The following is a 27855-nucleotide window of genomic DNA, read 5'->3' as shown; positions in this document are numbered from 1 at the left end:
GTGTACAACAAAGTAAAAAATCTCTTCAAAAAGAAGAAGTGAGTACATCTTTATCTCCTGTTTAAGTCTGCCTCTACAGAGGCATTCATTGTGTTTCTAAAAGAAAAGTTGAAATTACCAATACCAGTAGCTTTGGTGATTCGAGCATCTTCAGTTAACTTGTCGATAAGCTATATTCAGAATGCAGGGTAGGTGCCAATTGACAGCAAAGCAGACAACAAGCAACTGTGGGCAAAATGCAAATAAAGGGGGTATCCATGGCAACCTCCTACGGGTCACCTCCAAAGATAAGGGAACTCAGATGTAAGACAGATGTAAGTGCTTGGAGAAAAAAGGACCCGATGAGAGGAGGCAGCCATGGGGGCCGACCTTCCAAACAATGAATCTCCCAAGTACGTAACTGCAGGGAGGCACCCCCTCCAAGCAAGGCAAATGCTAACAGCGGGAGAGCAATGGGCAATAGCAAGCAATTAACGCTCCCTGTTGAAAAAGAAAGCAGGCACAAAAACAAAAAACAACCACCTGAAAAAAGCAGGGTACCAAGCAACAAGCAAATATGCTAATGGAAGCAAGAGGCAAAAATTCTCAGATGCAACTAATTTAAACGATACACACCAAAATTATTCCACCAGCGATTTGGCTGCGCGAGTTATAAGATGTGGTGGGGTTCTAATATATTGTTTGTAAGCATCACTTTTCCACTGGCCTAAGACCTGGACAAGGTGATCTGGAACACCGGCCCTTGCTGCAGAAGTGGCTGGAAAAATCACCAGGGAGACCAGCAGAAAGGAGAATGGCTCTTAACCTGTCTGTGACCAGTGAGCGAGTTAGTGGAAGACCATTTTCTAAAAACTTGAAGGCAAGATGGATCGAGAGGACCGTCCACAGAAACATCGCACACAGACAAATGGACACTCGGGTTGAAGGCTGATAAGCTGGGGACTGAACTTGGCAGACCACAAAAACCAAAATAAGCCAAAAGACAGGCAGCCCAAAACATAACATTGCCAAAAGAATTGAGATTGAGGGTAGAGTAAATTATGCGAAGAATGTTACTGGAAAATGGTAGGCAAGGCCTGGAAGGTAGGGTACCCTGAGAACCCTTGATTCCCCTAAGAACTTGTTGAAGCCGAAGGCAGTTCTCTAAGGGGTCAATGAACCCTTCATCGACATGAAGAGACCACACCGCAGATAGGTACACTTTAATAGAAGAGTGTCACAGGGAATTACCTAGGTACGTAGCAGAAAGGCAGAGCGTCCATTCCGAGGCTGGGCATGGAGAACAATAGGGGCTGAGATGTCCAATCATGATGTAGAAACTTACAAAGTTTTCCTGGGCACAAGAATAGGTGCAGCGCATCAAAGAAGCAAGACCTTGGCACATGAACGAAAGGCAGCAAGCTTCTAAATGACTATTGAAAGCCGGGCTAAGAGCTGAGGACAGATGAGGATTGGAAACTTCTTGGCATGTGGCGTTTGAGAACAAAAGGCCTGAAAATTGAAATTGGAAATCGGCATCTCTCAAAATAGCAGTCCACTGTCCAAACCCGCACTTAGTCATCCCTTTCTTTAGGAAATCTTCCTCTTCTGTTGTGAATTTCAAAACATGATGAATGTTCTTCAGAGAGTGCAAGATTCTCTTAGGCAGGACATCTTTTTTGGGGGAGGAGCTGATATTTTGCACTGTTTTAACAGAAGGCCCAGTGTTGCAAGTTGAATCTTTGAGTCTTGCGTGGATGTCCACGTCCACTTCTGAACCTTGAAGTTTTTGCAGGCACTCTTAACCTTTCAAAGCAACTTCTCAGGATCGTTGCTTTTGATAGTGAACTTTAGCAACAGCAGAGCTGCTTTTGGCCTTTGAACAAAATCCTCTTTTCCTTGCTAGTGAGCTCATTGAGGCTTTGCATTTCAGCCATTTGGCGATAACACTTGGGAAGGATGTACTTTCCAAGTGCATCAAACACCAGTTTGCTCATGATCTCACCTAATTTACCATGTTGGCCCCTATTTCTGTTGACAAGAATGAAATCACACAGGGGTTTAAGCAAAGGTCTAACATACGAGATGTAGCCATCAAGCACTTGCATGTTTGCATTGGACACAATCAAAGAATCAAATCCATACTTTCCAGCAGTCTTGAACATTTTCTGATCAATGAATCCACCCTTTTCCTTAGCTGTAGCAATCAAGTCCACCGTCACTATTGATAAGTCATGGGACGCAACCCCTTTGCTTTGATGAACAGATACATGGCTACAAGTTTCGTGGCAAATATCAAGTCCAAGGGGTTAACTTGAGTGGGACTTGATTTGCAAATCTTCATGATATCATGGTATGGAAACAAAACAGTCCTAAATTTGGTAATAAATGACCAATTTGGCAACAAACTGTTCCATTCACAGATGGGAATTCAGAACAACGCAGTCCTAAACTATCAATTTGGGAACAATTATTTCCATTCGCAGACGAAAATTTGGAACAGAACAGCGCTAACTTATTGAATTGGGAACAAATTGTTCCATATACAGAAAGAAACTCAGAACAAAACTGCTAATTTACCAATTTGGGACCAATGTGTTCCATTTACAGATAGGAACAAATAGGAACTTGGACCAAAACAGTCCTGAATGACCAATTTGCGAACAATGTGATCCATTTCTGGAAAGGAACTTCGCACAAAACAGTCCTAATTTATCAAATTGAGAACAATGTGTTCCATTTACAGTTGGGAACTTGGAACGAAATGTTCCTCTTTTACACTAGAGTGAATGTTTTCTTCCTACCTTGTAAAAAAAGCTGGTCCTCTTATACTCCCTAGGAACTTGAGAACGAGGAACAGTTGATACTAGAGGAACGTTCCCTTTAAAATGTAGGAACAGCCAACAAAACTTAAAATCAGTGAAAGAAACTAGGCAAAGACTAAAGAAAAACTCAAAAAATCGTAAATCAAGCACTTAGGTGAAATGGAAACAATCTTTAACATCTGGTGAAGTTTGTTGCGCTCAATGACAGCAAAACACGCCATGATAATTTTTAGGAAATATTGAGGGAAGAAATGAAGGTGACAGGACCCACACAGGCACTATTCCCATCAGCAAAGTCTGAAAACAATTGTATGCCCTGGACCAGAAAGACTTGCTGAGAGAAATGCAGAACTTTCTCTGGGAAGTGAAACATTTTTTCACCTGTCAGGTCAACCTGGAGAGACAAGCGAAACCATTGACAATGTCCACATACCAGAAAGCCCAGGAAAGGATATTGTGGGAGTTATTTTTCAAGTTCAGAGAGAATTCTTTTAACGACTTGATTATTATTGTCTATTTATGTTCAAACTTGTCCCTTTTCATGCCCTCAGGTTTCCTAGGATTTTAACGACTCGCCTCCACGTGGAATTGCAACCAAACGTTTTCCTGCATGCGGCTCTGTTGGAATCGTATCTGGACTTTCTGAAGGTGACGTAATGGATTTTTTTGACGTTTGCGCGTGTACTGGGTTGAATTGAGTGGCCATGTTGGACGTTGTGGACATTTCAAATCTTTTTGGCTTGCTTATCCACGTTCCTAGTTCTAAAACAATTTCGTAAACTACCATAATTTCACCTATCATCTATTGCAAATATTTGTGGAATAAGTCCATACCATAAAATCCAACAACCATTACAGCCTAAAATTTGCAGGGCAGTAGTTGTGTTTCAGGGTATATCAAGTTACATTATGTATGAATTCATCTCCTTGACTGCAGAATTTGTTTTCATGAAACTGGTTCAGAATGTCAATTCTAAAAAGTGATTTACGACTTGTGTTATTATTGTTATTCACTGTTTAGTATGGAAAGCCATAACTTTCTTATGTGGTTGTTTATCATTATTTGGTGTGGTTTCTTCATTATGTGTTGTAGTTACTTCATTATGTTGTGTGGTTCCTTCATTACATGTTGTAGTTGCTTCATTATGTTTTGTGGTTTCTTCATTATGTCTTGTAATGTGGTCCTGATGTGATGTGTTTTTATCATGTGGTGTAATAACTTCATTACGTGGTGTGGTTTTATCGTGATGTATTGAGGTTGTTAAGTTATGTTTTGTGCACTTGTCATGATGTAATGTGGTTACGCTTTTATGTTGTCTGGTATCTTCGCTATGTGGTTTGATCATTACGTGATGTGGTTTCATCTTTATGTCTTCTTGACCTCACTTCCGATACCAAGCTCTAGTAACCAGGCCTTACTCGCTATCACGAACTGGTTAAACCGGTTTTTAGATGGGTCCCAGTTCTTTCTCTTCCCCAGTGTTAAAGACAACAAAATAGCGGGAACAGAAAATTCCAATTAGCTCGTGGAAGAAAAAAACATTATGGAGAGTATTCTGAAGGACCTCAAACTTGAGTCTCTTATTCCGAAATTTGCTTCCAAAAAAATTGAGCCTGAAAACGTGGCAGAGTTGTCCGACAAGGTGCTTTCACGTCTTGGCCTTACTACAATCGGCGATCGTCATCGTCTCCATGCGCTTTGTGCTAACGCTGAAAAACAACATCAGTCTGCGGCTGCAGCTGCTCTTAGTGAACGCATGGCTCTTTTCAGCAGACGAAGTGGCAGTAGTAGAAGGGGTGGCCGTGGTGGGAAAAGAAAACTTCTTCAAGAAGGACTTGGACAGTAAGTTTTGTTTGTTTAGCCAGCCGCCATCAATCTAGGATTCTGTCGTCGGCAGAAAAGCAAGTGCTATTCCATGCTGGACTCTGCATGAAGAAAATCAAATTAGACTTAGAAGATGACGAGCAAGATGTGTTAGAAAAGGTAACGTGATCTAAAGGCAAATGTGGGGTCACAATCCAAGTTGTACTTGCGGCCGATACAGAAGAATTTGTCGACAGTCAGCATCCTTCCACAGAACAAATCCCAAGTCAAAGAAAAGTGCATTATCTGTAGTAAGGAGGTATTAATGAAAGACCTTAGGTTTCACGTTATGATGTGCAAGACCAGAGAAGGTCTCCTAAGCTCTGAATCTGAGGATGATGACACCCTGAGTATTTCTGTGTTTGCATCAGAGCCACAAAAAATTCAAGAAAGCAGCACCTTTGAGGCCTCTGTGGAAGAAAAGCAGGCAGACATTGACCCAGACATCATTGATCCTAGCCTCACCCCAAGCATCCCAGAGCCTTCAACCTTGGGGCAGCCCGAGAATGCAGATTTCAGCTCAAGGACTTCAACAGTTCCACTGGCCGAGCCAGTACTTACAGTTGATGAAATTGTGGACAAAGTGGTAGCATACTGTTTGCAACAAAACATAAGCAACCCAGTTGAAATTTTGAGATGTCTCCAGAAAGAGATTGTTACTGGGCAACCCCTTGAATTGACAGATGTCACACAGTGTAGCAGTGGGGAGACTAATTTCATATTAGTCAACAGAGACAAGTTACTTGATACAGCTTTTGATGAGTTGAAGTTCCATAAGAATTACCGTGTAACACTAGAAGTTCAGTTTTATGATGAGGTTAGTTTTATCTGTTGTTCAATGGATATTCAATTTGTCCTTAATCTCAAAGAGAGCTATTATGGTATCATAACAAAAACTTTAATCAATGCGATATTCACTATCCTTTCTTCAAAGTTTTAGTTGATAGTTACATATGATATAGGTTAAAAGTTTGCCCCCAAGTCTCTGAAAAAATTATAAACAACAAGATATTTTTGTATTATATTCTAGTCAGCTACAGATTTTGGGGGTCCCAGAAAAGAGTTTTTTAGAATGGCCCTATCCGAAATAAAGAAGAAGTACTTTGATCAAGGAATCCATGAGCATTTAGCAGAAGACTACTTCATGGTTGGGCTAATCATGGGTAAGGAACCTTATCTTGATAAACTTTTTTTTGCAATGCAAGTTGATAATTTCTCTATGAAATGTTGCTACACAAATAGTTTGCTCCTTCATGGCATCTTATGGCATCTTATGCAATCAGAATTTTATTTTATTTTATTTTTGTTCCAACTTGGAAATGACTCCTTAAATAAAAATGTGTTTATGACAGAGGCTACAGCAATATCAGTAACCACATGTAGGCAGGTTTTTTGTTAACAACAAACAAACATCAAGTCAGGTTTAAGCAAAGTTCTTACATAATTAAGGAATGATGTAGAGCTATAGTCTCTTAAGTTTTCACAGTCAATTAGGATGTAACTTAAAACGCCAAACATGATTATTTCTAACCTCCTCTTTATCATGGCTTTTAATTTTTGCTGGTCCAGGTTTGAGTGGTCCAAAATGGAAAAATACCACAGTTCTTAGATGAAGAGATGCTTAACAACATTTTTCAGAAACCTGGCAGTAGTTTGTGTCCAGCAATTCTCAACATCCAGAGAGGGCTTAAAGAAAGCATATACCAGGTAAGAGACAGTTTTCCTAATATAAAATGTTTTTATTATGATAATTTGGAATACATGTTAGGTGGTCTTCACAGCATATTGGGACAATGTTACTGTTATTGGAAACCAAAATGATCATTGTTTCTTACAGACCAGTTTAATTAGGTTAAAAAAGCTGTTATTATCACTGCTGATTAGCTGGTCAGTTGGTGGTTAAGCCAGGAGATTTTATATTACCAGCAGGAAGATGGCATGTAAACCTAGGTTAAAATAAAACCACAAGTGCACTTGCTCAACTCTTGCATGCATTGCTTCCTCTTTTCTGTTAGGTGTGTGAGGCCATGCCAATATGTCTTCATCTGTTTAGGCCAAGTGAAGCCAGAGTGTTAAGTATGAAAATGCTCACAACCTTATTGAAGCCCTGTTTCAGTGAAACTGGTTCCAGTAAAAGGCAGTTTGAGAATGAGGTGTATGCAGCATTCACCAAGTACTTGAGAGAAGCAGCCAGTAAGTTGTCTCTGTTCTGTATTTTGTACTTTGAAATCATATTTTATCAACAGCACTAAATGAATGAAATAAAAGTTACCAGTTCATAAGTGATTGTGTTCAACCCTGGCTGAGTACAAGAGCTTTGACATGACTGTCAAAAAATTCTTGGTGGGTAAAGAACCTCCAGCCTCTACTTTAGCATTAAATGACCAAAACAAATTGTTTGGCATTGCAAAGAAAATTGGCTCTTAATATAATTTTAGGGCCATAAAATGGACATTTATGTCAAAATTTACATATTGTTCTCTTGATAGACTGCTAGATTTCATTTTTTCGGATAATTTATTGTACTATGTTAGATTGACTGCTGTTTATATGTACACCATTTGAATAGCAATACCATTAGTGGGCAGGTCATCACTCTTCAGAGAGTTCCAGAGTTCTATATTTGTGATGATTCAATTCCTATTTTGGTTTTCATACTTTCGCTGAATAGTAGTGCAGGCTAGGTGTACATGTAGTTAAAGCATACAGTCCTGACAAGTATAATTACTGTGATTATTTTACAGCTTAAGGGCCACTTTTGAGCTTGTTGATATATTTTTTTTCTGCTTGCAAAAGTGAGTTTTAACTCTGTTATTTATTGCATAAGTTACTGCTCAAGCTGTTTAACACATAAATACTATAATGTAACTTTAGGTGGCAGAAGAGGTGCTATAACACTGGGCCACATGTTGCAGTTTGTTACCGGAACTGACGAGGAACCTGTGCTGGGGTTTGAGCTGCATCCTTCACTTAACTTCACAGAAGTGTCAAACTCATTTGTTCCCACAGCCCACACATGCAGTAATACCTTATATCTACCCCATGCGAGCATAGACATGCCTCTTCTGGAAACTGATACTTCGTTTGGGCTGTATGACTATGCATTTGTTAATGCATTCTTTGGTCATGTGTAAGTCGTTTACACATGTAGAGATGCCTGTAAGTTCGGAAGTTATCGTTTGATGTTACCTGTAGTTTCTTGACTTCTCATCAGAAAATATGTAAAATTGCAGTAGATTTTACATAGTTTGTTTTAAAGAACACTTGAATTTTTAAAAAGGTGTCAAAGAGTCTTACTTTAGGAGTAAAGCCTGGTTGTTATATACCACCAACCTACCAGCAACATAGTTGCCAGTACTGCCAGGGATACAATTCCAGTATGATGAGCTGATTCCATTGTATATTGCCAGAAATTCTTGCAAAGATGATGAGGTTCTACTTCGCAGGTAGACTAGCAGTTAAGACTTGAAGAGTTTCCAGCAGCTATGTTGCAGTTGGGTTAGTGGGCTATGTTTTGGCAAGCAGTCATTAGAACATTGCAGTTGAGTTCAGTAATTTTTGAAATTGTTATTGCTAACATAACCAATTTGGTATATTCATGCTCAATGATTTCACTCATTGAAAAACTCATTTTGTTCAAGTTAATGTGAAAGGTATGAATTTTGACAAGCATAAATGTTATCATAGTGCCACTGTTAAGTTAAATACACTGTTAGTAAAGTACCCATCATTGTTGTTGTTCTGTTTGACTTCCTGGAACTGCCACTGCATAATTCTTGATTATTTCAACTGATTTCAAGTAATGCTCAACTCCATAATTTTCGGTCAGAGGGGTTGAAGGCAGATGACCAGCCAAAACACTTTTACATTCATCAGAAAGTAGCAATGACAGAGAAGAAAGAATGGGCCTGCCTTCAGACTCATCCCCAATGTCAGCGTCTATAATACCATCTACCCCATAATTATCTATGGCTGATCCCACCAGTTCAATGCCCAATGGATTTTGTAACTGGCCTGATACCCACATACAGATTGGTGAGGATCTTGTAGTGCGCATCCTGTGGCGTGACCATGCCCGACTCCAGACTTTTAACTTCTCAATGATTAATGGCAAATAAATTTCGTGAAGAGCAGCCAGGTGAATCTCAGAGGATCAAGAATTCCTTTGTCTTCCATGAAGTAAAATAGTCTGTAATATAGTCCTAAAACACCTTCAAAAACATCCCACCATAGGCATTCAATTCTCTGATTGTGTGTACTTTTTCCAACTATAGCACTCCCTCTATTGACTCCTCTTCTGGAAATCATGTACTTGGCAATATCAACATTTTCCATGCCCTTGTCAGTTCTTATCCTGCTCGGCAGGCCAAATTCATCTACTGCATCCAAAAAACACTTCAGGATTGTTTCAGCTTGGTTGTTATCCATGCATGAAAGCATGACCGGTAAGCAGCTAAAACCATCAATGCCCCCTATTACTACCAGATGCCAACGTGCAAGCTTATGATTTGTATCTACGTGCCATAAGTGATTGGGACCCTGAACATTATAGGTCCTTCGACGTAGACGGCCTCTCTTCCTGTTTTCGACTCCCTCATGATCGACTCTATACACCGAATGCAAATATGGCGGATCACTCGGACGGCCCGGGACTAGTAGCGTGGAAGCGAGGCTAGTCAGTCCTTGGTGCAATGTTTTGACTACGCGTGTTGTGGATTCATTTCGCGATGCCTTCGTTTTGCTGCGTACCCAACTGCAATCAGAAAGGTTATACATCATTATCGGGAGAAAAGGTTTCTTTTTTTAACTTTCCTAAAGCGCCTTTGCTAAGAAAACAGTGGATACACGCGATCCGTCGAGATGAAGGCAAGGGTTTCGTCATAACAGAGCGTACGAAAGTCTGTTCACTGCATTTCAAGTCAGAAGATCTTAGGAAGTCTATCAACGGACGGATTTATGTCAAGGAAGGTGGTATTCCTTCAAAATTTGACTGGTCAGGACCTTCTCCAAAAAAAAGAAAGGCCCCGACTGAACGCCAACCGCTGCCTGCGAAGAAAAAACTGCTCACCGAAGAAACCGTCGAGATGTTCGCCTTTGAGCCAAGTACAAGCTTCGAGGTTGACACATGTGAAACTCAGGATTTAGAAAGACAAATCTCCGAACAAACTAAAACGATCAGTGAACTAGAAGAGAAATTGAAGCAGTCAGAAAGTGAAATAAACAACCTTCGTCGTGAAAACAACGAACAAAGTGAAAAGATCGGTGAACTAGAAAGTGAAATAAACAACCTTCGTCGTGAAAACACCGAATTGAACGAGAAATTGACAGACTTCGAACGCCAACAGAAGGAAATGTCTTCACGTTTATTTTGTGTCGATCGTTTCACAACGGACGGAGACATTTCTTTTTACACTGGTATGTCCAGTTATGCGACTTTTGTGGCCATTTTTGAGTACCTGAATCCTGGAGACAATTGTGAAAACATTCGCCCAAGAGGCAGTGTGACAGATGTCCCCGAAGACTTTTATAATTCAGACTCTGACGATGAGGGCAACGTTCAGGCTGCAAAGAAAGGACGTCGCCGAAAGCTCAAGCCACAAGATGAATTTTTTATTGTACTGTCGTCTGAGAAGAGGGTTCTCAGAAAAACATTTGGCCCATCTTTATGGTGTGGCTCAGTCTACTGTAAGCCGAGTTTTTGTACCATGGATAAACTACATGTACTTGAAATTTGGTCAGATAAGCATTTGGCCATCAAAGGAGATCGTGCAGGCAACCATGCCAGCTGATTTTAAAGAAAAATTTCCTACTACGAGAGTCATCATAGACTGTACGGAGGTGCGCTGTGAGATGCCTAGCAGTTTACTGCTCAATTCTGAGCTATTCAGTTCTTATAAAAATCATGTAACTTTCAAAGGACTAGTGGGCATTGCCCCAAGTGGCGCAATTACCTTCATTAGCCAGCTGTACACTGGTAGCATCTCAGACCGGGAAATTGTTGTTCGAAGTGGCTTCTTGTCACAGAAATTTGAGAATGGTGACACTGTTATGGCCGACAAAGGATTTCAAATTGCAGACATTTTGCCACTCGGAGTAAAACTGAACATACCACCCTTCCTCGGGGCAAACACTCAAATGTCTGCCGAAGATGTTGTACGAACACAAAAAATTGCTGGGCTAAGAATCCATGTCAAAAGAGCAATGAACAAGATCAAGAACTTCCTTATCTGGAAAGGAGAAATACCTTTAAGTTTATTTTCTGTTGTTACCCAGATGTGGAGTGTGTCCGCCTTTCTTTGCAATACACAAGATCCACTGATTTCAGAATAATTTGTATCATTCCAGGGGGGGAGGGGCTGCCATAGGATATGAAACAGACAGGGGTGCTTTTTGGGTCTCGCTAAGGACATTCATGGAGAACCTATTTTTTATGTCTGCTGAGGCCTTGTTTGGGGTTGTATCAAAATGTGTAGTTATTTTTGGTGTTTTTTAGGGGTCACTGACAAAAGCTTGAGCCTGTCCCAGATTAGTTTTCCTTAGGGGTTTCATTCAAAATTTTCAATAAGTATTCCATCTGTTTCATATGGGAGTCCCCCCCCCCCCAATTTATCATTTACATTTATCTACTCGCACTTAAGCAAAACATTGAGAACTGGTGGCTGTTCAGTGTGACATATTGTATGTCAAAAGAACAACATTTTGTTATCATTGATTAGTGCTTTCAATCTACAGCCACATAAGATGGGTTAAAATAAGCTTTTTCTTTTTATTCTATTAACCCACAGGGTTAAGGGACAAATTCTCAATACATTTCTAATGTGTAGTTCCAGAAAATATCCATACACCCCCAAAGAAGGGATTAGAAATTCCTGGGGGGTGGGTGGTTCTCAAAGAACAAAAATGTAACTGAAATTTCCAGAGGAGTGTGGGTTCTGAAGACAAAATCCCCTCCATGGATTTGTATGAATATTTTATGGAACTACACTTAACATTTTTGACAACTAGAGGAGAGAATTTACAAATTTGAACATAATGAGTTTCAATATTATTGTAATAATTATTTTCTAAAATTCACAAAATACAACAACAACAGTAATCTTATGTGAGTTTTCTTAAATTTTATAGCATTAAATCAGTCTTCATTTGTTTGCATCATTATTTAGATGCTATGTTTTTTTGCCTGAGTGAAAATTATTCATGTAGATAGGATCAAAACATTTTTTGACAACTCGATCAAGTCTTAGTTAGGTAGTCACTTCCACTTTCATGAACACAACTAAAAAAATGGAGATATCTTCAATGCCCAAATGTTTATATTGCCATGTCATTATTTTTGAATATGTCTCAGCTTATTGATTGAATTTACCAAGAATAAATTATTCAAGGCTCCCTTGCTGCCTTGGAAAGAAAATGAGTAAAATAATATGACTTTAATGTTCCTTTTAAGGTGTTCCAATATTCCTCATCAAAAGGAATACGTTCAATGCTCATGCCCTTACTTGTATAAACAACAAAGTCACACCATCTAGCACCAGTAACTCCCATCAGCCCCTGCACTTGGGTATAGTACTTGTGATTCCGCTTTAGTTTCGGTTCACCATTTACATTTTCAAGAAAAAAAGTGCTATCAGAACAAGCATCCAGGGGTGTGACCAGAAATTTTGTTTCAGGACACTTGACCTCTGAAAGGCCGAAGGGGAATGAACAGCCAATGTCAATGACTTTGCCATCAGGTGAAGCACCCAAATAGGGTGCATCTAGGCTCACCACTAGACCTGACTTCAGGACTTTTATGGGCCGACGAATGGAATGCATGTATTTTTGGTACTGCTCCAGGGCAACTGGTTCATACTTAATACCATGGTTAGTGTACCGTGATGTAAAGGGCTTGGGGTGTAGCAGGCTGTTCACAAAATTCTCATGATGCCTTTTCCTTGCACTGATTAAGCCAAAGTTTGATGCTGTAAATCTGAATTTTCTTTCCTGCTTCCACTCTTCACAATTAGACTGCCCCCTTGTTTTGGTCTCAATGTCATTGATTTTCTCTTCATCAACACTAAGCTTTTCCAGTAAGGCTTTCTCAATTGCTGCCAATTCATCAGGTACAGCAAACTCCTCTGTTGCTGTATTGAGTGGGAATCTTGGATAAGAATTAATTGAGACATTGTGTGTGTGGCCTGGGTCAACCCTAGGTACATGAGAAATGTTACAGTACACTTTGAAATTATCCTCTGTTGTGGACAGCTGATAACTTGCATAGGAACCTTGAGGGCTTTTACCAAATTTGGTTTCTAGCAACTGTGAACTTTCAGGAGAAGGTTCCATTATTTGTGCCAATGCCATTTTTGGATTTTCCTTTTTCAACCTTTCACACAACTTCTGCTCATCTGCTCTTTGACTTTTAATACTTTGGAGTGTCCTAGCTTCATATAATAAGCACCTCACCCCAGATTCTCTTGATGAAGATCTGTCTAAGTCTTGATGTGTTTTGAGAACAACAACCTCCATAGCTGGTTGTGAAACTATGGTGTCCCCCCTACCCTTTCGATGCCACTGCTGCAACATAGATGTGCAAGCTTGTTTTGGTTGCATGTCATCCTCATTGCCTAAGTCACTTACACTCTTGCATTCATACAATGTGAACTTGCAGACTTTTATCATCAAGGCTAACACATGGTTACAAAAACCAACAGCACCAGCAACACAGGTACAGTATGCATGTTTTACCTTTCCACTTACAATACACAGAGCTACTTTTAAGTTATGAGGCGGGTCATTCTTTCTAAAACTGTGGTGACATAGTGACTTGAAATAAAAATAGCTCCCATCACTTGCTGCCAAAATTTCTTTCAAGTATTCTTCTTCAAGAAACGTGGTAGCTTTTCTAACACTCGTTGGAACAGAGTGTGTCTTGGAGCCAATGTTTTTCCCTGACTTCGAAATATGTTGATTCACTTCTGCGCGAGTGAAGAAAGGCATTTTAGTAAGGTTGGTGGACCAGCCATCTGATGGATACTTCGGTTGTGATTCACCGGATACACTCGCATCAACATCTTTGCTCGTCGCCTCGTTGCGTTCTTTTCTTTTCGTATAGATCCGATTCTTGTCTGGATCGACAATGTTCTGATCATGGCCAGTCTTTATATACTCCTCAACCCTTTGTTAAAAAAAAATGATCGCTTTAAGTTTCGAAAAATTTTGCATCGAAGCCAGATGCGAACTCAACATGTGCGGAATCTGCAAACTGAGAATGACACGAAATGTTGCCTTACCTTTTCACTAATAACGCCTTTGTCTTCAAACCCTTCAATGAATCGCCACGGCATTTTAACCAAAAACGAAGTTCTTCGTTTTTTAAACTCGCTGATTCTCTTCCAGCTAGTGAAGCGCCGGGAATATCGTCCTCTGTCAAAGAACACGCAGCCATCTGTGACGATCAAAACAAGCAGGGAAAAGCCGCGGTCATGATCGAGGACTGACTAGCCTCGCTTCCACGCTACTAGTCCCGGGCCGTCCGAGTGATCCGCCATATTTGCATTCGGTGTATGAATGCTGTCACGGAGCCTCATTCTCTGAACCTTTATTCCCCGATCTGCCAATATTTGCTTTAGCAGTCCCTCTCCACAAGAAGGGTATTCCCTAGTTATTTCTTCTACAACTTCATCAAGCTCACCTTGTTATTTCTATGAATTGCAACTGACTGAGGCCGTAACGACCTATCCTACGATAAACGGTACTTTCTGAAACAGAAAGTAACGACACAATGTCCTTGATATTAAAGCCATCCTCCAGGTACCCCTCTAAAACTGACTTAGAAATTAAGTACTCAGGAGCGCCACACACTTATGTTCCTGGTTTCCTTGGTGGTGGATTGCTACTGTAGTTTAAACACTCTAACCTTAAATTCATCATTGCGTTGCGATCTTTCACACCTAAAAGTTCCATTTCTTCAGAAGATAGCTTACATATTTGATCCACAGTTACCTTTTCACGCTGGAAGTTCTCAATAAGATGCGCGAGGTGCATATTATCAAGTATAGTTGACAAAGTGTCGTTGCTTGTTTCCGCCATTTTGTTGTCTTTAACACCAGGGAAGAGAAAGAACTGGGACCCATCTAAAAACCAGTTTAACCAGTTCATGATAGCAAGTAAGGCCTGGTTACTAGAGCTTGGATCAGAAATGAGGTCAAGAAGACATAAAGATGAAACCACATCACATAATGATCAAACCACATAGCGAAGATACCAGACAACATAACAGCGTAACCACATTACATCATGACAAGTGCACAAAACATAACTTAAGAACCTCAATACATCACGATAAAACCACACCACGTAATGAAGTTATTACACCACATCATGATAAAAACACATCACATCAGGACCACATTACAAGACATAATGAAGAAACCACAAAACATAATGAAGCAACTACAACATGTAATGAAGGAACCACACAACATAATGAAGTAACTACAACACATAATGAAGAAACCACACCAAATAATGATAAACAACCACATAAGAAAGTTATGGCTTTCCATAGTTTAGTTTTATTTTGTGAATCTTGTGTCTGAAAGCAACATGATAAATAGTGTAATGTTTTTTTTTCATTTTTGCAGGACCACAGGGAATTGTCACCAGCAACCATATCAAATCACTGCTGTTCGCTATTGTATGTGGTCAAATTCCTTCACTGAAAGAGCACTCCAGAGTAACTGGATATTCCTGTGATCAAACAGCTGGGAACTCAGGCCACTTTTTTCCAGCATCAAGGCAATTTAGAACATCCCCAGACCAAAGAAGAGCTGATGGTTCTTAACCGTTGACTTGACTGGTAAGCACAAGTAATATTATTTTACTGCTTTGCAATGGGTAACAATCCATCTTCTTATGAAAAATAAAGTTTCAACATGTCATCTCTTGCACAAAGTACACCCAAAACAAATGGCTAGTGAATGTAGTATTTATATCCATATAAACCAATGAAACTAAGACAATGCTGTGACCAAATTTCTAAATTGTAAGCCACAAACATCTAAACCATTGTTGTAGACATATTTGGAGAGGGTTTCTCTTTGTGGAGAACAGGTCATGCAGTTGGCTCAAACAGATACCCATTACCGTACATTTTGGCATGAGAGGTTAATATTAGAGATAACCCTGCTAGGCAGTCAATGATGCATTTTTAAGCCTGCCATCTTTGTCACCCCTTGGCAAGTTAACATGGCAGACAGTTGATGAATGAAAGTTTTCATTTACATTTCCAATGACATCATTCCAACTTCAGGATATTTGAAAGCGTGTTTGTACTACGTGCACATTTTGATTGGGGTAATATTCTCAGTTAATTTTTAAACATCAGTTATCCTTCTTTATGTTTAAAAAGCCTTCGAAGCTTCATCACTAGGCGAATCAGAGAAAAAGCGAATGTTGTCTGAAAACATTGTTTTGGTCTAATAAAAATGAAATTCAATCTGTTCCTTGAATAGAGTTACCTTACATGTGACCAAAATCTACCCAGGCAGAAACCCTGTGCAGTGCGAAAGTTCTTTTAAATATCAGTTACTACTTATACAGACACGCAACGATCTGTCAACCTGACTTAATTCAGTCATAAAAATCCAAATGTATTTTCTCAAATCTAGCATACTGGTAGTTGACTGTATTATAATTTAAGCCGGGTGTAAACATTGTGGATTTTCATCAGAAGGTTACACACGAATCTAGTGAACTGAAAATTAACCAACGCTTAGATTTTGTTTAAAAAAGTTTTAATTCCTCGCCATTTAAGGTTAATTTTCATTGGAATCCCTATTTCATTGTTACTCAGGGAACAGGAGTTGAAATGATATTTTGTGCGTGGGTAAACACTACGTTCCGACGTACGTCCTACGTGTTTCAACATAAACAAAAGCTCAGAGACCTTAAAGAATTTAGAAAGAGTTTGTTTTATAGCTGCTCAAGCTAGTCCACTGATTTAGCAATGCTTGTCGGCTTTTCAATTTACCTTTTTTCCATGAACATTGAGTCATGTGTTTCAAATACAAGTTTGTACTGGCTTGTTGTTTTGCAAAATACACACAAATGCATGTATGAATAACAAAGGTTCCTCCTCCAATTAAAATACACACTTAGGGGTGAAATTACTCACAAATGTGTGTAACTACCAGATCAGTAAATTTTACACGTGTAATTACTACTACCTTACACACACTGTCCACAAATACTGCACGCAGACTACACACATTTCACATGCATGTAGGTGCTGCAATCCCTTCGACCAGTACTGTACATCTGTGTGAGTGACAAATTTGCATTTTTCAACTCCTAATGATAGTCCTTTCAATGCTTTGTGCATCTACAACTAAAAACTATGGATATGTGCAGGCTAATGATACAACATTTTGCAGTAAGCAGATTGTCAACGCTTGCAGTGTGCACAGAGATTATTTTGAGCTGGCTCTCAATAAGAGGGATAAAGCACATGAGTGCTGTGACCTGGTGATTTTGGCCATGTGTTGTCATCCCTCAAGGCTGGGGTGTTGAGGTTCATACCCTGAAGATTCAAAGAAACTGGCAGGAATTTCATCCCAATCAGGTCAAAGACAGAAATGTCCTCTTGGTGAAGGTTTCACCAGAGGTGACACTTTACCTCCACAACTATAAAACTGCAAAGTTCTTTGGCCATCAGAGCTGACTTTGAACGTAAAACAAAGCAGCAGAATGACTTAATTAACACTTTTGAATATTTTGATTGGTCTTCTATCTTCCTATTGATCATGGGGACAGACCAGCTCTAGTTGTATTGTTTTGGTGGGAGTACACAATAGTTGTTGGGCAATCCGATAGCGTCACTTCTCCATGTCGAGGGTGTGAGGATTTTTCTTCTTGGTGCCTATTTTTGTTACCGAGTGAAGGCCAACACTTGAAATTTGCCAAGAGCTGTGATTATGATACTATGATATTATGATACTTCCTGAGATGTTGTACTAAAAAGAAACTAATCCACGTCACACCATTTCTTCTGACCACAGGCAGATCATGAACTGTGCAAAATACTGCTGGACTTAATGAACAATCACCATCCACAATTGGTTGGCAAGCAAAGTGGTGACATCTTGCTTCTGTCAAGGACATTATCTTCAAGCTGTAATGCAGTAACTTATTGTCTTTCCATTTGGGGTGATTAGCAGGACAAATTCACCCCAGATTCTAGTATCACAATCAAACCCTAACCATAACCCTAACTAGATTCCTGCAGAGTAGATTTGCCCTCCTAATCCAACTTTTTCAAATGGTCACCAAACTGTTCCATGTTACGTCAGCAACGTCATACTAGATATGACGTCACAGTGGGCCTTACAGATCACGCTGTGTAAATTTGAAGTCATTTGATTAAATCCTGTAGAATTTATGTTTGAAAATTTGGAGGGGGCAATGACACACAAAAGTAGTTAAGGGGGTTGGTATGGGGTACAAAGAGATGCCGCCTAATTAGCATATGTCAATCAAAAGACCATCTAATTAGCATAGGTGATGGGTTACCGAGCTTGTAGAGAAACAGTTCTTTAGCTGCGTTTTTCATCTGTCTCTTCTCTAATTCCATCATTATCTGGAAATTTTCATCTGCTAACTCTTCGTCTCTCCACTGAAAAAATGTGAAGGTGACTTTCTGTCCACAGGAGAAGGGTCTTTGTTGATTGTCCCAAGAATTGGACACTCTTAGATTGCTTGGCTTGTCGCCTTTGCACGGCAGTGTGTAACACTTGTAAATAGGTGATAATTTGATTGCAATGGCATTGCAGTAATCAACTAGCTTATCTTCGATGCAAAACACAGGGCAATTCTTTACACTGCACTTGAAACAAGCTTTTCCTGTTTTCTTGGAAGTAAGACGTCTTAACCCATCAGTGATGTGAATAGGACAATTAGCCAGTTTGCACACATGTCGCAGTTCTTGGACAGAAGTAGGATTCATAGGTATCATTTGATTATTCATATTTTTGCTCTTTGCTCCTTTCATGGTTGCATGCTGCTTCTTTGAATCCGTATTACCAGTTGTTGCATGAGAATCGTGAATAACTCCTTTGAATATCACAACAGCATTTGGTATGATTGGTCTCCCCGCTATACTAACAACAGACAACATACCTACCTATGGCTTGACATTCAGCCAAATTGACATACGATTGTGTCCTGCTCAAGAAGGTGAAGTCCCTATTACAATTCCGTGCAAGGTGTTGTCTGAAAATGCTGATTGGTACATTGAAAATGCAAGGCAAGGAGGAATCCCAGAAGTGCCAGACGGAAAACGCAAGGCTCTTGATAAACTTTGCGAGGCCCTATCAAAGTTTCCTACTCACTAGATTCTTGGCAAAGAAGTGGCAAGACTGAGTGAATTAGATTCCAAGTCGAAAGTAAACTTACACATTGTGGGTAAGTTTCTCAAGGCACTCACTGATGATGATGGCCAGTGTGTGGTTTACGCAAGTCATGAAAAGGACTTAAAAATGATTGCAGTGAACCGATCAGTCATAACAACCATTAAGGTTGGTTGAAAAGGACTTGGCATCCGTAAGTGGCATCTCTACAGTTTAATGTGGGTCCATCATTATCTCTTAATATAGGCGCATTGAGCTATGGCGAACTTTTTGCCATAACTTTTTCGGCTTTAACGCCATGGCTAAGAAACTTTGGCATGAGCTACAGCTGATGGGAACTAATTCGATTTTACTAATGGAAAATATAGTTTACGAAATTAGGTCCCAGTTGGACCCCAAGTTTCAAAGAAAATCGCATGTAGTGAAAAATTTTGCTGTTAATTTTTGGTGCCAAAATTGCAAGGTAAGTACCCGAAATTCTGAAAATTTTTGTGGCATCTAGAATTTTGCTGATATTTTTGACAGAAATTTCTGGCATGTCTTAAAACCCAGAAGATGCATTCTGGACAAATTTCTGAGAGGACTTCTCAAGATGATTATCTGCCTTGCATTCACTGTCTGGGCTTTATAAAGAGAAAGGATCTTTGGAGGCAACATACAGGCAAAGTGATGCAAATGAAATTAGTCCCTTGTTCATCGAATTTTCGAAAGATGTTTCTTGGGGTTCTAAGCGAAAAAAATCACAATCTTTCTCGAAAATTTCAGATGGTGAAATCTGAGGTAGCAAATTTTCGAGGTAACCAAATTAAAATTTGAGATAGCGAAATTCGAAGCAGCAAATTTTTGTGACACGAACCGCAATGAATGACATTGCCATACAAGGGTGTGTAAATGACTAAACTCATATCGAAAATAGATTCAATGATCCGGCAGTTTAATTGGCTATTTCCGATGAAAAAAAGCAATTGCATCACACAACGAAAAAAGCGACTACCTCACAATAAAATTCCTCAAACACAGACTAATAAACCTTGTTTTAGCACCTTTAATTTTCAAGCCTGCATATCGATCGGTAAAACTGGGTGCCAATTTCACAAGTAGGTCAAGTCTGTTGAAGTTACAATGTTTACAGAAGCCCACTTTCCCAAAACAGTGTAGAAATGAGACAGAACTTTTACAGACAAAATTTTTATTTTATGAAACATTACATTTTGTTTTGGAACCAAAACTCAAAAGCTCTCAAATGTCCTTTGTGTGTTTTTAGCCCAAGCAGTGCATCTCTTGATCAGCTTGAGTTGAATCATACAAAACAGTCTCTGGACGTCTTACCTTGTAAACTGAATCCTTGCTGGGTTTAAAGGCAATAAGCTTATTTCAAGCATTTTCTGCTTCCATATTGACCGTAAGCATCGACCTAGTGGTTCGTATTTATGTAGAGCCATGTGCCATATCACTTGAATACCATGTTGACAGATGTTGACAGACTTGGAAAACTTACAAGCCCACAGTGGTTTGGCTTGCGGCACAGATGTTGCCTCCATAGCTATGTCATGTAAAGGGAAAGTGTGGCGTTCGCAAGAAAAGAGTACTTATAACATGCGCTGAAGGCAAAGTAAGTTGTTTGTTTTGCTGTCTGCCTGGGAAAAGGTAGACTTGCCACAAGGCAACCTTGTGAGTTTTAGGGTAGAATAGCTCAGTGAGCGAAGGAACTGCAAGGTTTTAGGCTGCATAGTGGCCGTGCAAGGGTCGCTAAGCGGCCGAGTGAGTAACAATTGTCCTTGGTCTGGCGGGTTATTAATAAACAAGATGATGGACTTTCCTTAGAGTCTAGGCAAAAAGCTGAGAAAAATGTAGGAAGATTGAGACACACAGTTTGGTGAGAAAGGGGTTGGGGTTGTAACAATTTCAAAATAGTCAAACAATGTAATAGGGTTTCCTCAATTAAAACAAGAGTAAATAAAATGGTTTTCAATTGAGCGTCGAAATTAATTCTCCTTTCAGCAATTTAAATATCTCAGCTGGGTGGAGATCTTGCTTGTAAAGAAGTTCAATTTGTGTTTGCGTGTAATTGGAAACTTTTGGCATAATTACCACAACCGAGTCTCAACGGGAATGATTGTGTAATGCATGTTAGCACTATTGAACACTAGCAGTTGCTATGGTAATACAAAAACAAGTTCACGTGGAGTCTGGGTCACAAAAACATGGCGTGGGTCGGCGAGTGGCCTTTGTGGCCTACAAATGTAAGCCAAGAAACAATAGAAGAATAATTGTGCAAGAGTTACGATGCTTTTAACATAAAGTAAACAGTAAAGGAAACCCTTGAAGCATATCATTTATCGAACAGAGCGATTTTTCACCCGAAAATTCGAAGTCAATTTTCGTTCCAAGTGAATTGTCGTTTGAAAATTTGCATAGTTGGAAACAATAGGCGTTGCGAGTTATCGTGACTTTTCGTCCTCACAAGTTTGACGTCATTGTGCAATGTGTCATGGACATTTCCAAGTTTCATGTAAAAGATGGGTGAAATTCGGGTCAGTACACCATCTTTAGCATCCCATATTGGCTACTCATTGAAGAAATGCATCGGAATTGTTTGTGGAAAAGCACTCCAGGAGAAAGACAGGTCTCCTTGAAGATGTTGAGCATTTTGAGAAGCTAATGGAAGCTGAGTGGAATTACCATATCAGCCATCACTCCATGACAACACTGAATGACGGGAGGTATAATCAACCAGACCTTGTCCTTGTTATAAGTGACTTTCAAACGTTAAAGGAGTACATTACCTTAAAGATCATTTTGCTCAGTTCAGAGTTGCAATCTGCAAGTAGACCAGATGTATGCACCTGGCGAGAACTGAGTGAAATGGTACTGAACGGACTGATACTCTTCAACAAACGGAGAGGGGGAGAAGCAGCAAAACTTCGAGTTGAAACATACACCAATCGCCCTGATTGGCAGAAAAGCACAAGTCAAGATGTTGTTGCATCCTTAAGTGGCATAGAACAGCAGCTATTTAAGAGGTAAAAAATAAAAATACTCAAGACGCAACAAGTTGATGATAACTAACAACAATGAGTAATCAAGGGTAATCAATGAGTAATCAACTCATCAGTCGTTGAGGACCATTGAGTATAGCTGAAATATATGTAAGTAAACCCATGACTAGTTGAAAATGGAAAAAAAATTGTGGCTTACTGGTTACTCATCCATGCGATGGATTACTCAGCTATTCAGTTATCAATAGGTTCAAACTCATGCTATCACTTAGTTGCATGTACAATAGAATCTCAATTTCACAATGACAGGGAGTCTGGATCAGAAGAAGATAGTGAAAATGATAGTGATGCTGACCTACCAAGTCGGAGTCCGAGTGTCCCAGTGTTAGGCTTTGTCATTTGCCGAAAGACTGGAGTTATGCTGAGAAACTCTTTACAACAAATTTTATATACCTACTGATATTTAGTGTTGTTGGTTCTTTTACAACATTTTTTGCTCTTCGAACAGGAAGGAACAAGTAGCTCAAAGGGATCACCATCAGGATTAACTGGTATGATTATTATCATTTCTCATTAGATTTATTGTCACACGCTGACATTTGCGGTTCATGGTATTTTCCCCTGTTCTTCCAACTTTGATGCAAATTAGTCCTCAGAATTTAAGAGTAAGGGTTGTGTTTAATGGCTGTAAGCGTCATGACCTTTATTACATAGTTTAAGTTAGTATTAACAGGCCAGATAACACTGGGGAATACGTCCCCTGTTACGTAATTCGGTGGGCCCTCTACTAATTTAAATGTCATCGCCCAATGACATAATTCTCTGAGCTGAAACAAGGTCAGCATGACCTTGAAATTTTATTTTTAGAACCCAGTTGGTAGTTCTCAAGTGATTTGAATATGCCACCTTCCCCTTTGGTTGTTTGGCACTCTACCAACTGAATTTATTATCTTATATCTTTTAATAGCTAAGACAAAAAAGACTGCACGAGATAAAGAAGCTGTACCAAAGGAGAACAGTGGTATGTAGCTAAAACTAATGTGTTGTTCTCAATACACATATAAGCCTTTTGTTGTTTCGCAAAGAAATTCTCATTTCCCATGACCATACAAGTACTTCCAACTGAATATAATATCTTATAATCTTTTTAACCACTAAGACCACAAAGACCACACAAGATAAAGAAGCCGTAACAAAAGAGAACAGTGGTACGTAGCTAAAACTGCTGTTTTGCTTTAAATATACACATAAACATTTTGTTCTTTGGCCAAGAATTCTCAGTTCCCACAACCATCCTCGCTGTATAGTTTTTACAGCTCCATCCTTTTTGCCCTAGGACCACAACAACCAGTTAGCAATTATAATTCTTTTTATTTTCTAAGTGTCTTAACTGTAAACACGGAAATTGTTAAAAAGGATTTTCTTCTGAAATCTGCAAGTTAACTGTCATTACTGTATTGTTAAGATGCAGGTAATGTGAAAAGAACTCATCCTCTTTTTGTTGCAGTACTAGTGTAAGCACAAATGTGACACTGAATCTATTCTTACACTCAGGTCCTACTGCTGCCTCAGCAACGAGAAAGGGTTATAATGCCTGGACAAAGGAAAAAAAGATGCAGTTTTCAAGTACATTGGAGCCTTCATCACAAACAAGAAACTACCAGGAAAACGTGACCGTGAGAACTGTATGAAAGTGAGGGAGTTCTGGTCAATAGAGATTAGACAGCTGAGAAAAACTGTGTGAAGAATATTATCTCACAAGCAAAAGCATTCAAAGAAAAAAAACACCTAGATTTAATCGGAACTACTGTTTCCAGTAATTTACATTTGGCTGGGTTGGGCCACATTTTGATATTCTTAATGATTTAGGTCTGGATCTGTAAGTGTACAATAAGAGGCATTGCTTCTTTGTCATCACTGGTTACCTTTAGTTTTGACACAAGTTATATTTGTTCATGTTTGATTGGACTGAGTTCCTTTTATAGTTACTCTCTGAGTTTTTCATTAAACCTAGATTTCCGTATTACTTGAGAAGCCAGAAGCATCTATACCACTATTCGTACGCTAGTACCCCGAAAAGTAAGACAGATGCTTGTGTGAGTTGCGATTGGCCATTTGATGAAAGTGAGATAGCCCCTGAGTTGTGAAAAGAAAATTCCAGTGTTGACACGCCTGACTCTCGCCGTAGAGAGGGAGAGAGTCATCGAACGAACTGTACAAATGTAGAACCAGTTGATATTAGCATTGACAGAGGTGCTAGTGGAATTCCGTCAACACCACCCCAGAATATTGACAAAGAGACAATTGAACCAACAGTGGAAGAATATTGCAATCAGGAGTCAATTTATAATGAAACTTTCGAAATGGAAAAGAACGATCAAAAAAGTATTCAGAAGAAACTGTTTTTGCAACAGGTGGTCTATGGGAACCAGTAATTAACTCACCAGCAGATATTTAAAAACACTTTCCGCAAAGAGTAATCTTTGAGGACGAACTTCAGGAAAGACTTATTGATACAAAAAGTTCAAGTTCAGAAGAAATTGGCAGTAGAGAAAACACTATCGACTCTGACGACCAATTTAGTGAAGACAACGCTGCCCATTCATTCTACAAAACCCAGAAAGCAGGTACCAGTAATCCTAGTAAAATTGCTAAGAGAATGTTTAGTCAAGAAACACCAGAAGAAGCAGCAGCTGAGTTATCACATTCATACCAACAAACACTAAACAACTTGGCACAAAAGATGCTCACCAAATATGTACGCATTGACAACTTCCATGGCCGAGATAATGAAGATATAGAGTGTTGGTTTGAAAAGCTGGAACTGTTATTAACAACCAAGGGAATCAAAATGACAGCTCCATTGGCTATAGCCCAAATTATTACTAACTTGAGCGAGCCAGCAGAAACCTTCCTTTTTGAGTTGACAACTGAGGAAAGAGAGAGCTTTGAAAAGTTTAAGTTTGCGCTTATGAAACGTTATGCCACCAAGGACCCTACATGGGCTAAGCACTGACGCTTTACTTTATTACATCAAGGACCCAGTGAACTGCTGTCTAATTATGTAAATGACATTCATGAACTCTTTGGTGGACTGCACGTAGCAGAAGTGGAAAAAGTGACAAACTTCGTAGAAGGACTATTACGATTAGTGAGAGTTGAAGTTCTCAAGAAAAACCCTGCTAGAGGCAGAAGAATATGCCAGAACTTTGGATTCAATTAACAAGTGCATAAGCCAAACCAGTGAAAATGGTCAAATGGAGAGATTGATAAACGTGCTAATGATTAATGGACAGGTAACAGCTGTGGCAATAGGTACCAGATCTCAACCAGTAGATCAACAGATACAATCAATAAACACAAAGTTAGATGTGTTGGCTAGCAAATTAGAAAGGTGTTGCCCCCAAGGAAGCTAACTCGGAAAAGTTGGCCACTTATGTCGAGCCAGAAAGAGAAAATCAGCAAGGGGTCACAAGGTTGATAAGAGAATCAACAGACAATTTACACCAGAAAATTCAACAACAGGTCCAGGACTTAGGAGTAAATGCCTATAAAAATGGACCTAAATCGCCTATCAATGGCACAAGTCGAAAAATTGATTTCGCTTGTATTTTGTCCATAGATAGGTCCTAGTAAGAATAGAAACGGACCATAGTTAGTTTCTGCTAATGCAGCTTTCTTTGGTAGAAATACGCCAAAAACGATTTCGACCCGATTGGGCTCAAAATCTACTTCTGGTTTTGCTGAATTTTCCGAATATTTGATTGCTTCGTGCTCTGCAGAACAGCTACTTGAGAATCTTTCAATGGATTTTATATTCAGTTCAGGTCTTCGTGGTATGACTGAGCGAAAAAAAAAAAATCAAAGTTAGTTTTGAGCCCGAAAAGAGATCAAACTGACACGCAAAATTTTACAGTGTGTCGCAAGAGAATTATTGCATGAAAACATCGCCATATTTTTCTATGGGCTATAACTTTAAATACCATAAAAACACTTTCTACAGGTTAAATATACACCCACCTGTTAGGCTATCAAAAAACATCTCTGGGCAAATGATTTCAAGTCGTCCGCCTTGGCCTGTGTTTCTCATAGATTTTGCCCAAAATCCGGCGCTGGAATGTAAACAATTGCGTGACGCGGATAGCCACTCTCGAGTAAAATATTCGTTTCCAGCAATCCGATGAGAGCAATATTTGAAACGTAGTGTAGATAAAATAATGGAAAATGTTTTTTGTTTGTTTGTTTGTTTTCTTTTTTTGTTTAAGTTAGTATAAGTATGTATGTTTTTTCATTTGCATTGCAACACCCACGACATCCCTGATAAAGAACGTTTCTACAGTACTCCGGGAAATGATTTTAACACTTATTTATTTTATTGAATCACTGATAACTTACAATATAGTGGCAGTTTTAGAGATACACTTAACCAATCCTCTATGGTTTATGGCAATTGAATCATTGACTGACAAATAAAGTCAAGTGGAAATACCATAATTTCTATAAACTACTAACTGCGTGATGGCATCTCCGCTCTTCTAGCTGTGTAGAAAATTTGTACCCACACATGCTCAAACTCAGCTAGAAAACCCGGAATTTCTTGAATTGAATTAGCCCAGGAAGAAACTGCGTTTAAGTTTCAATCATACTGGGAAAAAATCCATCTTTTCTACTTTGGTTGTTTGATCAATTAACTGAAATTTGCAGATCATAACACTGGTAGACAAATAAACATTACAGTGGTCGATCTAGGACTAGGTTTACACTAAAGGAGTTTTTTTGGATTCGTAAAAGTTCATCAATTTTAGAGTATTCGGATTAGCGGGGGTTTACAGTGAAAGGATATTCGGATTCTTAACCATTTACACACGACGATAACTCCGGGAACATTCATGATGGAATGGTTAACGAGCAGTTTGTTGCCTCGACAACGAGAAACAAAATGCCTCCGAAAATAAGGCTAGGGGTAGGTTGAGACAGTCTGAAGTTTTCTTTCAACTCGCTGACCACGGTACTGTTGTCCATCATGTCAGGTCCCTCCAGGTATTTATTCTGGTCTTTTCTTAATATCTAGAACCGTTGAGGTTTTCGATCGTGCCATCGTCGTCATCTGCGCAGTAAAGTATAAATTGGGTTTCTGAGGAGTATGGCATTACCCATTATAAAAGTGATTACCTACACCTGAAACAGCACGAGGTAATCACCCAGCGACCGCCATCAAATGGCCATCAATGTGTCTACGACTCGACTACGACTGGATCATGTAATCCGCCATTTTCGTTCCACCGCAAACTCAAAGATCACAGGCGGAAAAATATCCGAATTCGAGAGAAAATCGTTTACACGACAAAACTGTCCAGATTCAAAGTTCCCACTTTAAATTCCGGATTCAAAATCTCCGGAGAAACGACCAAACCAGGGAGTTTTTATTTCGGATTCGTTCACTTTTGTGTAAACGGCAAAATCAATCCGGCACTAAAACGTTCAGAATTCATCACGAATCCGGAACGATTTCCTCTAGTGTAAACCTACAATCCTGGCCATAAGTTGTTGGGACACCTCCCCCTTTTGCGCGCTAAAACCCTCGATTTCAACTAGGTCCTTAACGTTTTAGAACAAAAGATGAATAGAAGCAAGTACAATTGACCCCCCTCCCCCTAGCAATGTTGCATGAAAACGAAGCTATTCTAAAGACTAGATTGGATGTGGGAAAAAAGGAAAAAGGGACAATAGAAAGTGGTTAGACAGTTGTGTTGGAACCAAACGCGTTTGCTGAAAAATCGCTATTATTGGAATAAGACGTG

General features: G+C 39.4%; 4 protein-coding genes and 3 pseudogenes across 4 annotated transcripts in view; 4 read left to right on the top strand and 3 right to left on the bottom strand.

Annotated features, from left to right (window-relative positions):
- LOC145501515 (uncharacterized) overlaps positions 1–27855 on the bottom strand; it is a 59383-nt gene that overhangs the window by 4923 nt on the left and 26605 nt on the right. The gene's annotated exons all lie outside the window — the stretch shown is intronic.
- LOC145500287 (uncharacterized) lies at positions 760–3108 on the bottom strand (annotated as a pseudogene).
- On the top strand, positions 2330–17873 carry LOC145501517 (uncharacterized; annotated as a pseudogene).
- On the top strand, positions 4934–5623 carry LOC145500288 (uncharacterized). The gene has a single exon (XM_081479784.1). The coding sequence runs from the start codon at positions 4934–4936 to the stop codon at positions 5606–5608; it is 675 nt and encodes a 224-aa protein (XP_081335910.1). The 3' UTR covers positions 5609–5623.
- Positions 6082–7813, top strand: LOC145500290 (uncharacterized). The gene is made up of 2 exons (XM_081479785.1): positions 6082–6861; positions 7543–7813. The coding sequence occupies exons 1-2, from the start codon at positions 6696–6698 to the stop codon at positions 7800–7802; spliced, it is 426 nt and encodes a 141-aa protein (XP_081335911.1). The 5' UTR covers positions 6082–6695; the 3' UTR covers positions 7803–7813.
- Positions 7817–11694, top strand: LOC145500286 (uncharacterized; annotated as a pseudogene).
- Positions 11801–14343, bottom strand: LOC145500285 (uncharacterized). The gene is made up of 2 exons (XM_081479783.1): positions 13941–14343; positions 11801–13825 (listed from the first exon to the last, which is right to left on the bottom strand). The coding sequence occupies exons 1-2, from the start codon at positions 14093–14095 to the stop codon at positions 12049–12051; spliced, it is 1932 nt and encodes a 643-aa protein (XP_081335909.1). The 5' UTR covers positions 14096–14343; the 3' UTR covers positions 11801–12048.

The sequence above is a fragment of the Orbicella franksi genome, chromosome 10 (assembly GCF_964199315.1).
Source record: "Orbicella franksi chromosome 10, jaOrbFran1.1, whole genome shotgun sequence".
NCBI lineage: Eukaryota > Metazoa > Cnidaria > Anthozoa > Scleractinia > Merulinidae > Orbicella > Orbicella franksi.
The sequence above is the reverse complement of the archived record's forward strand: the minus strand, read 5'-3'. Positions and strand labels throughout refer to the sequence as shown.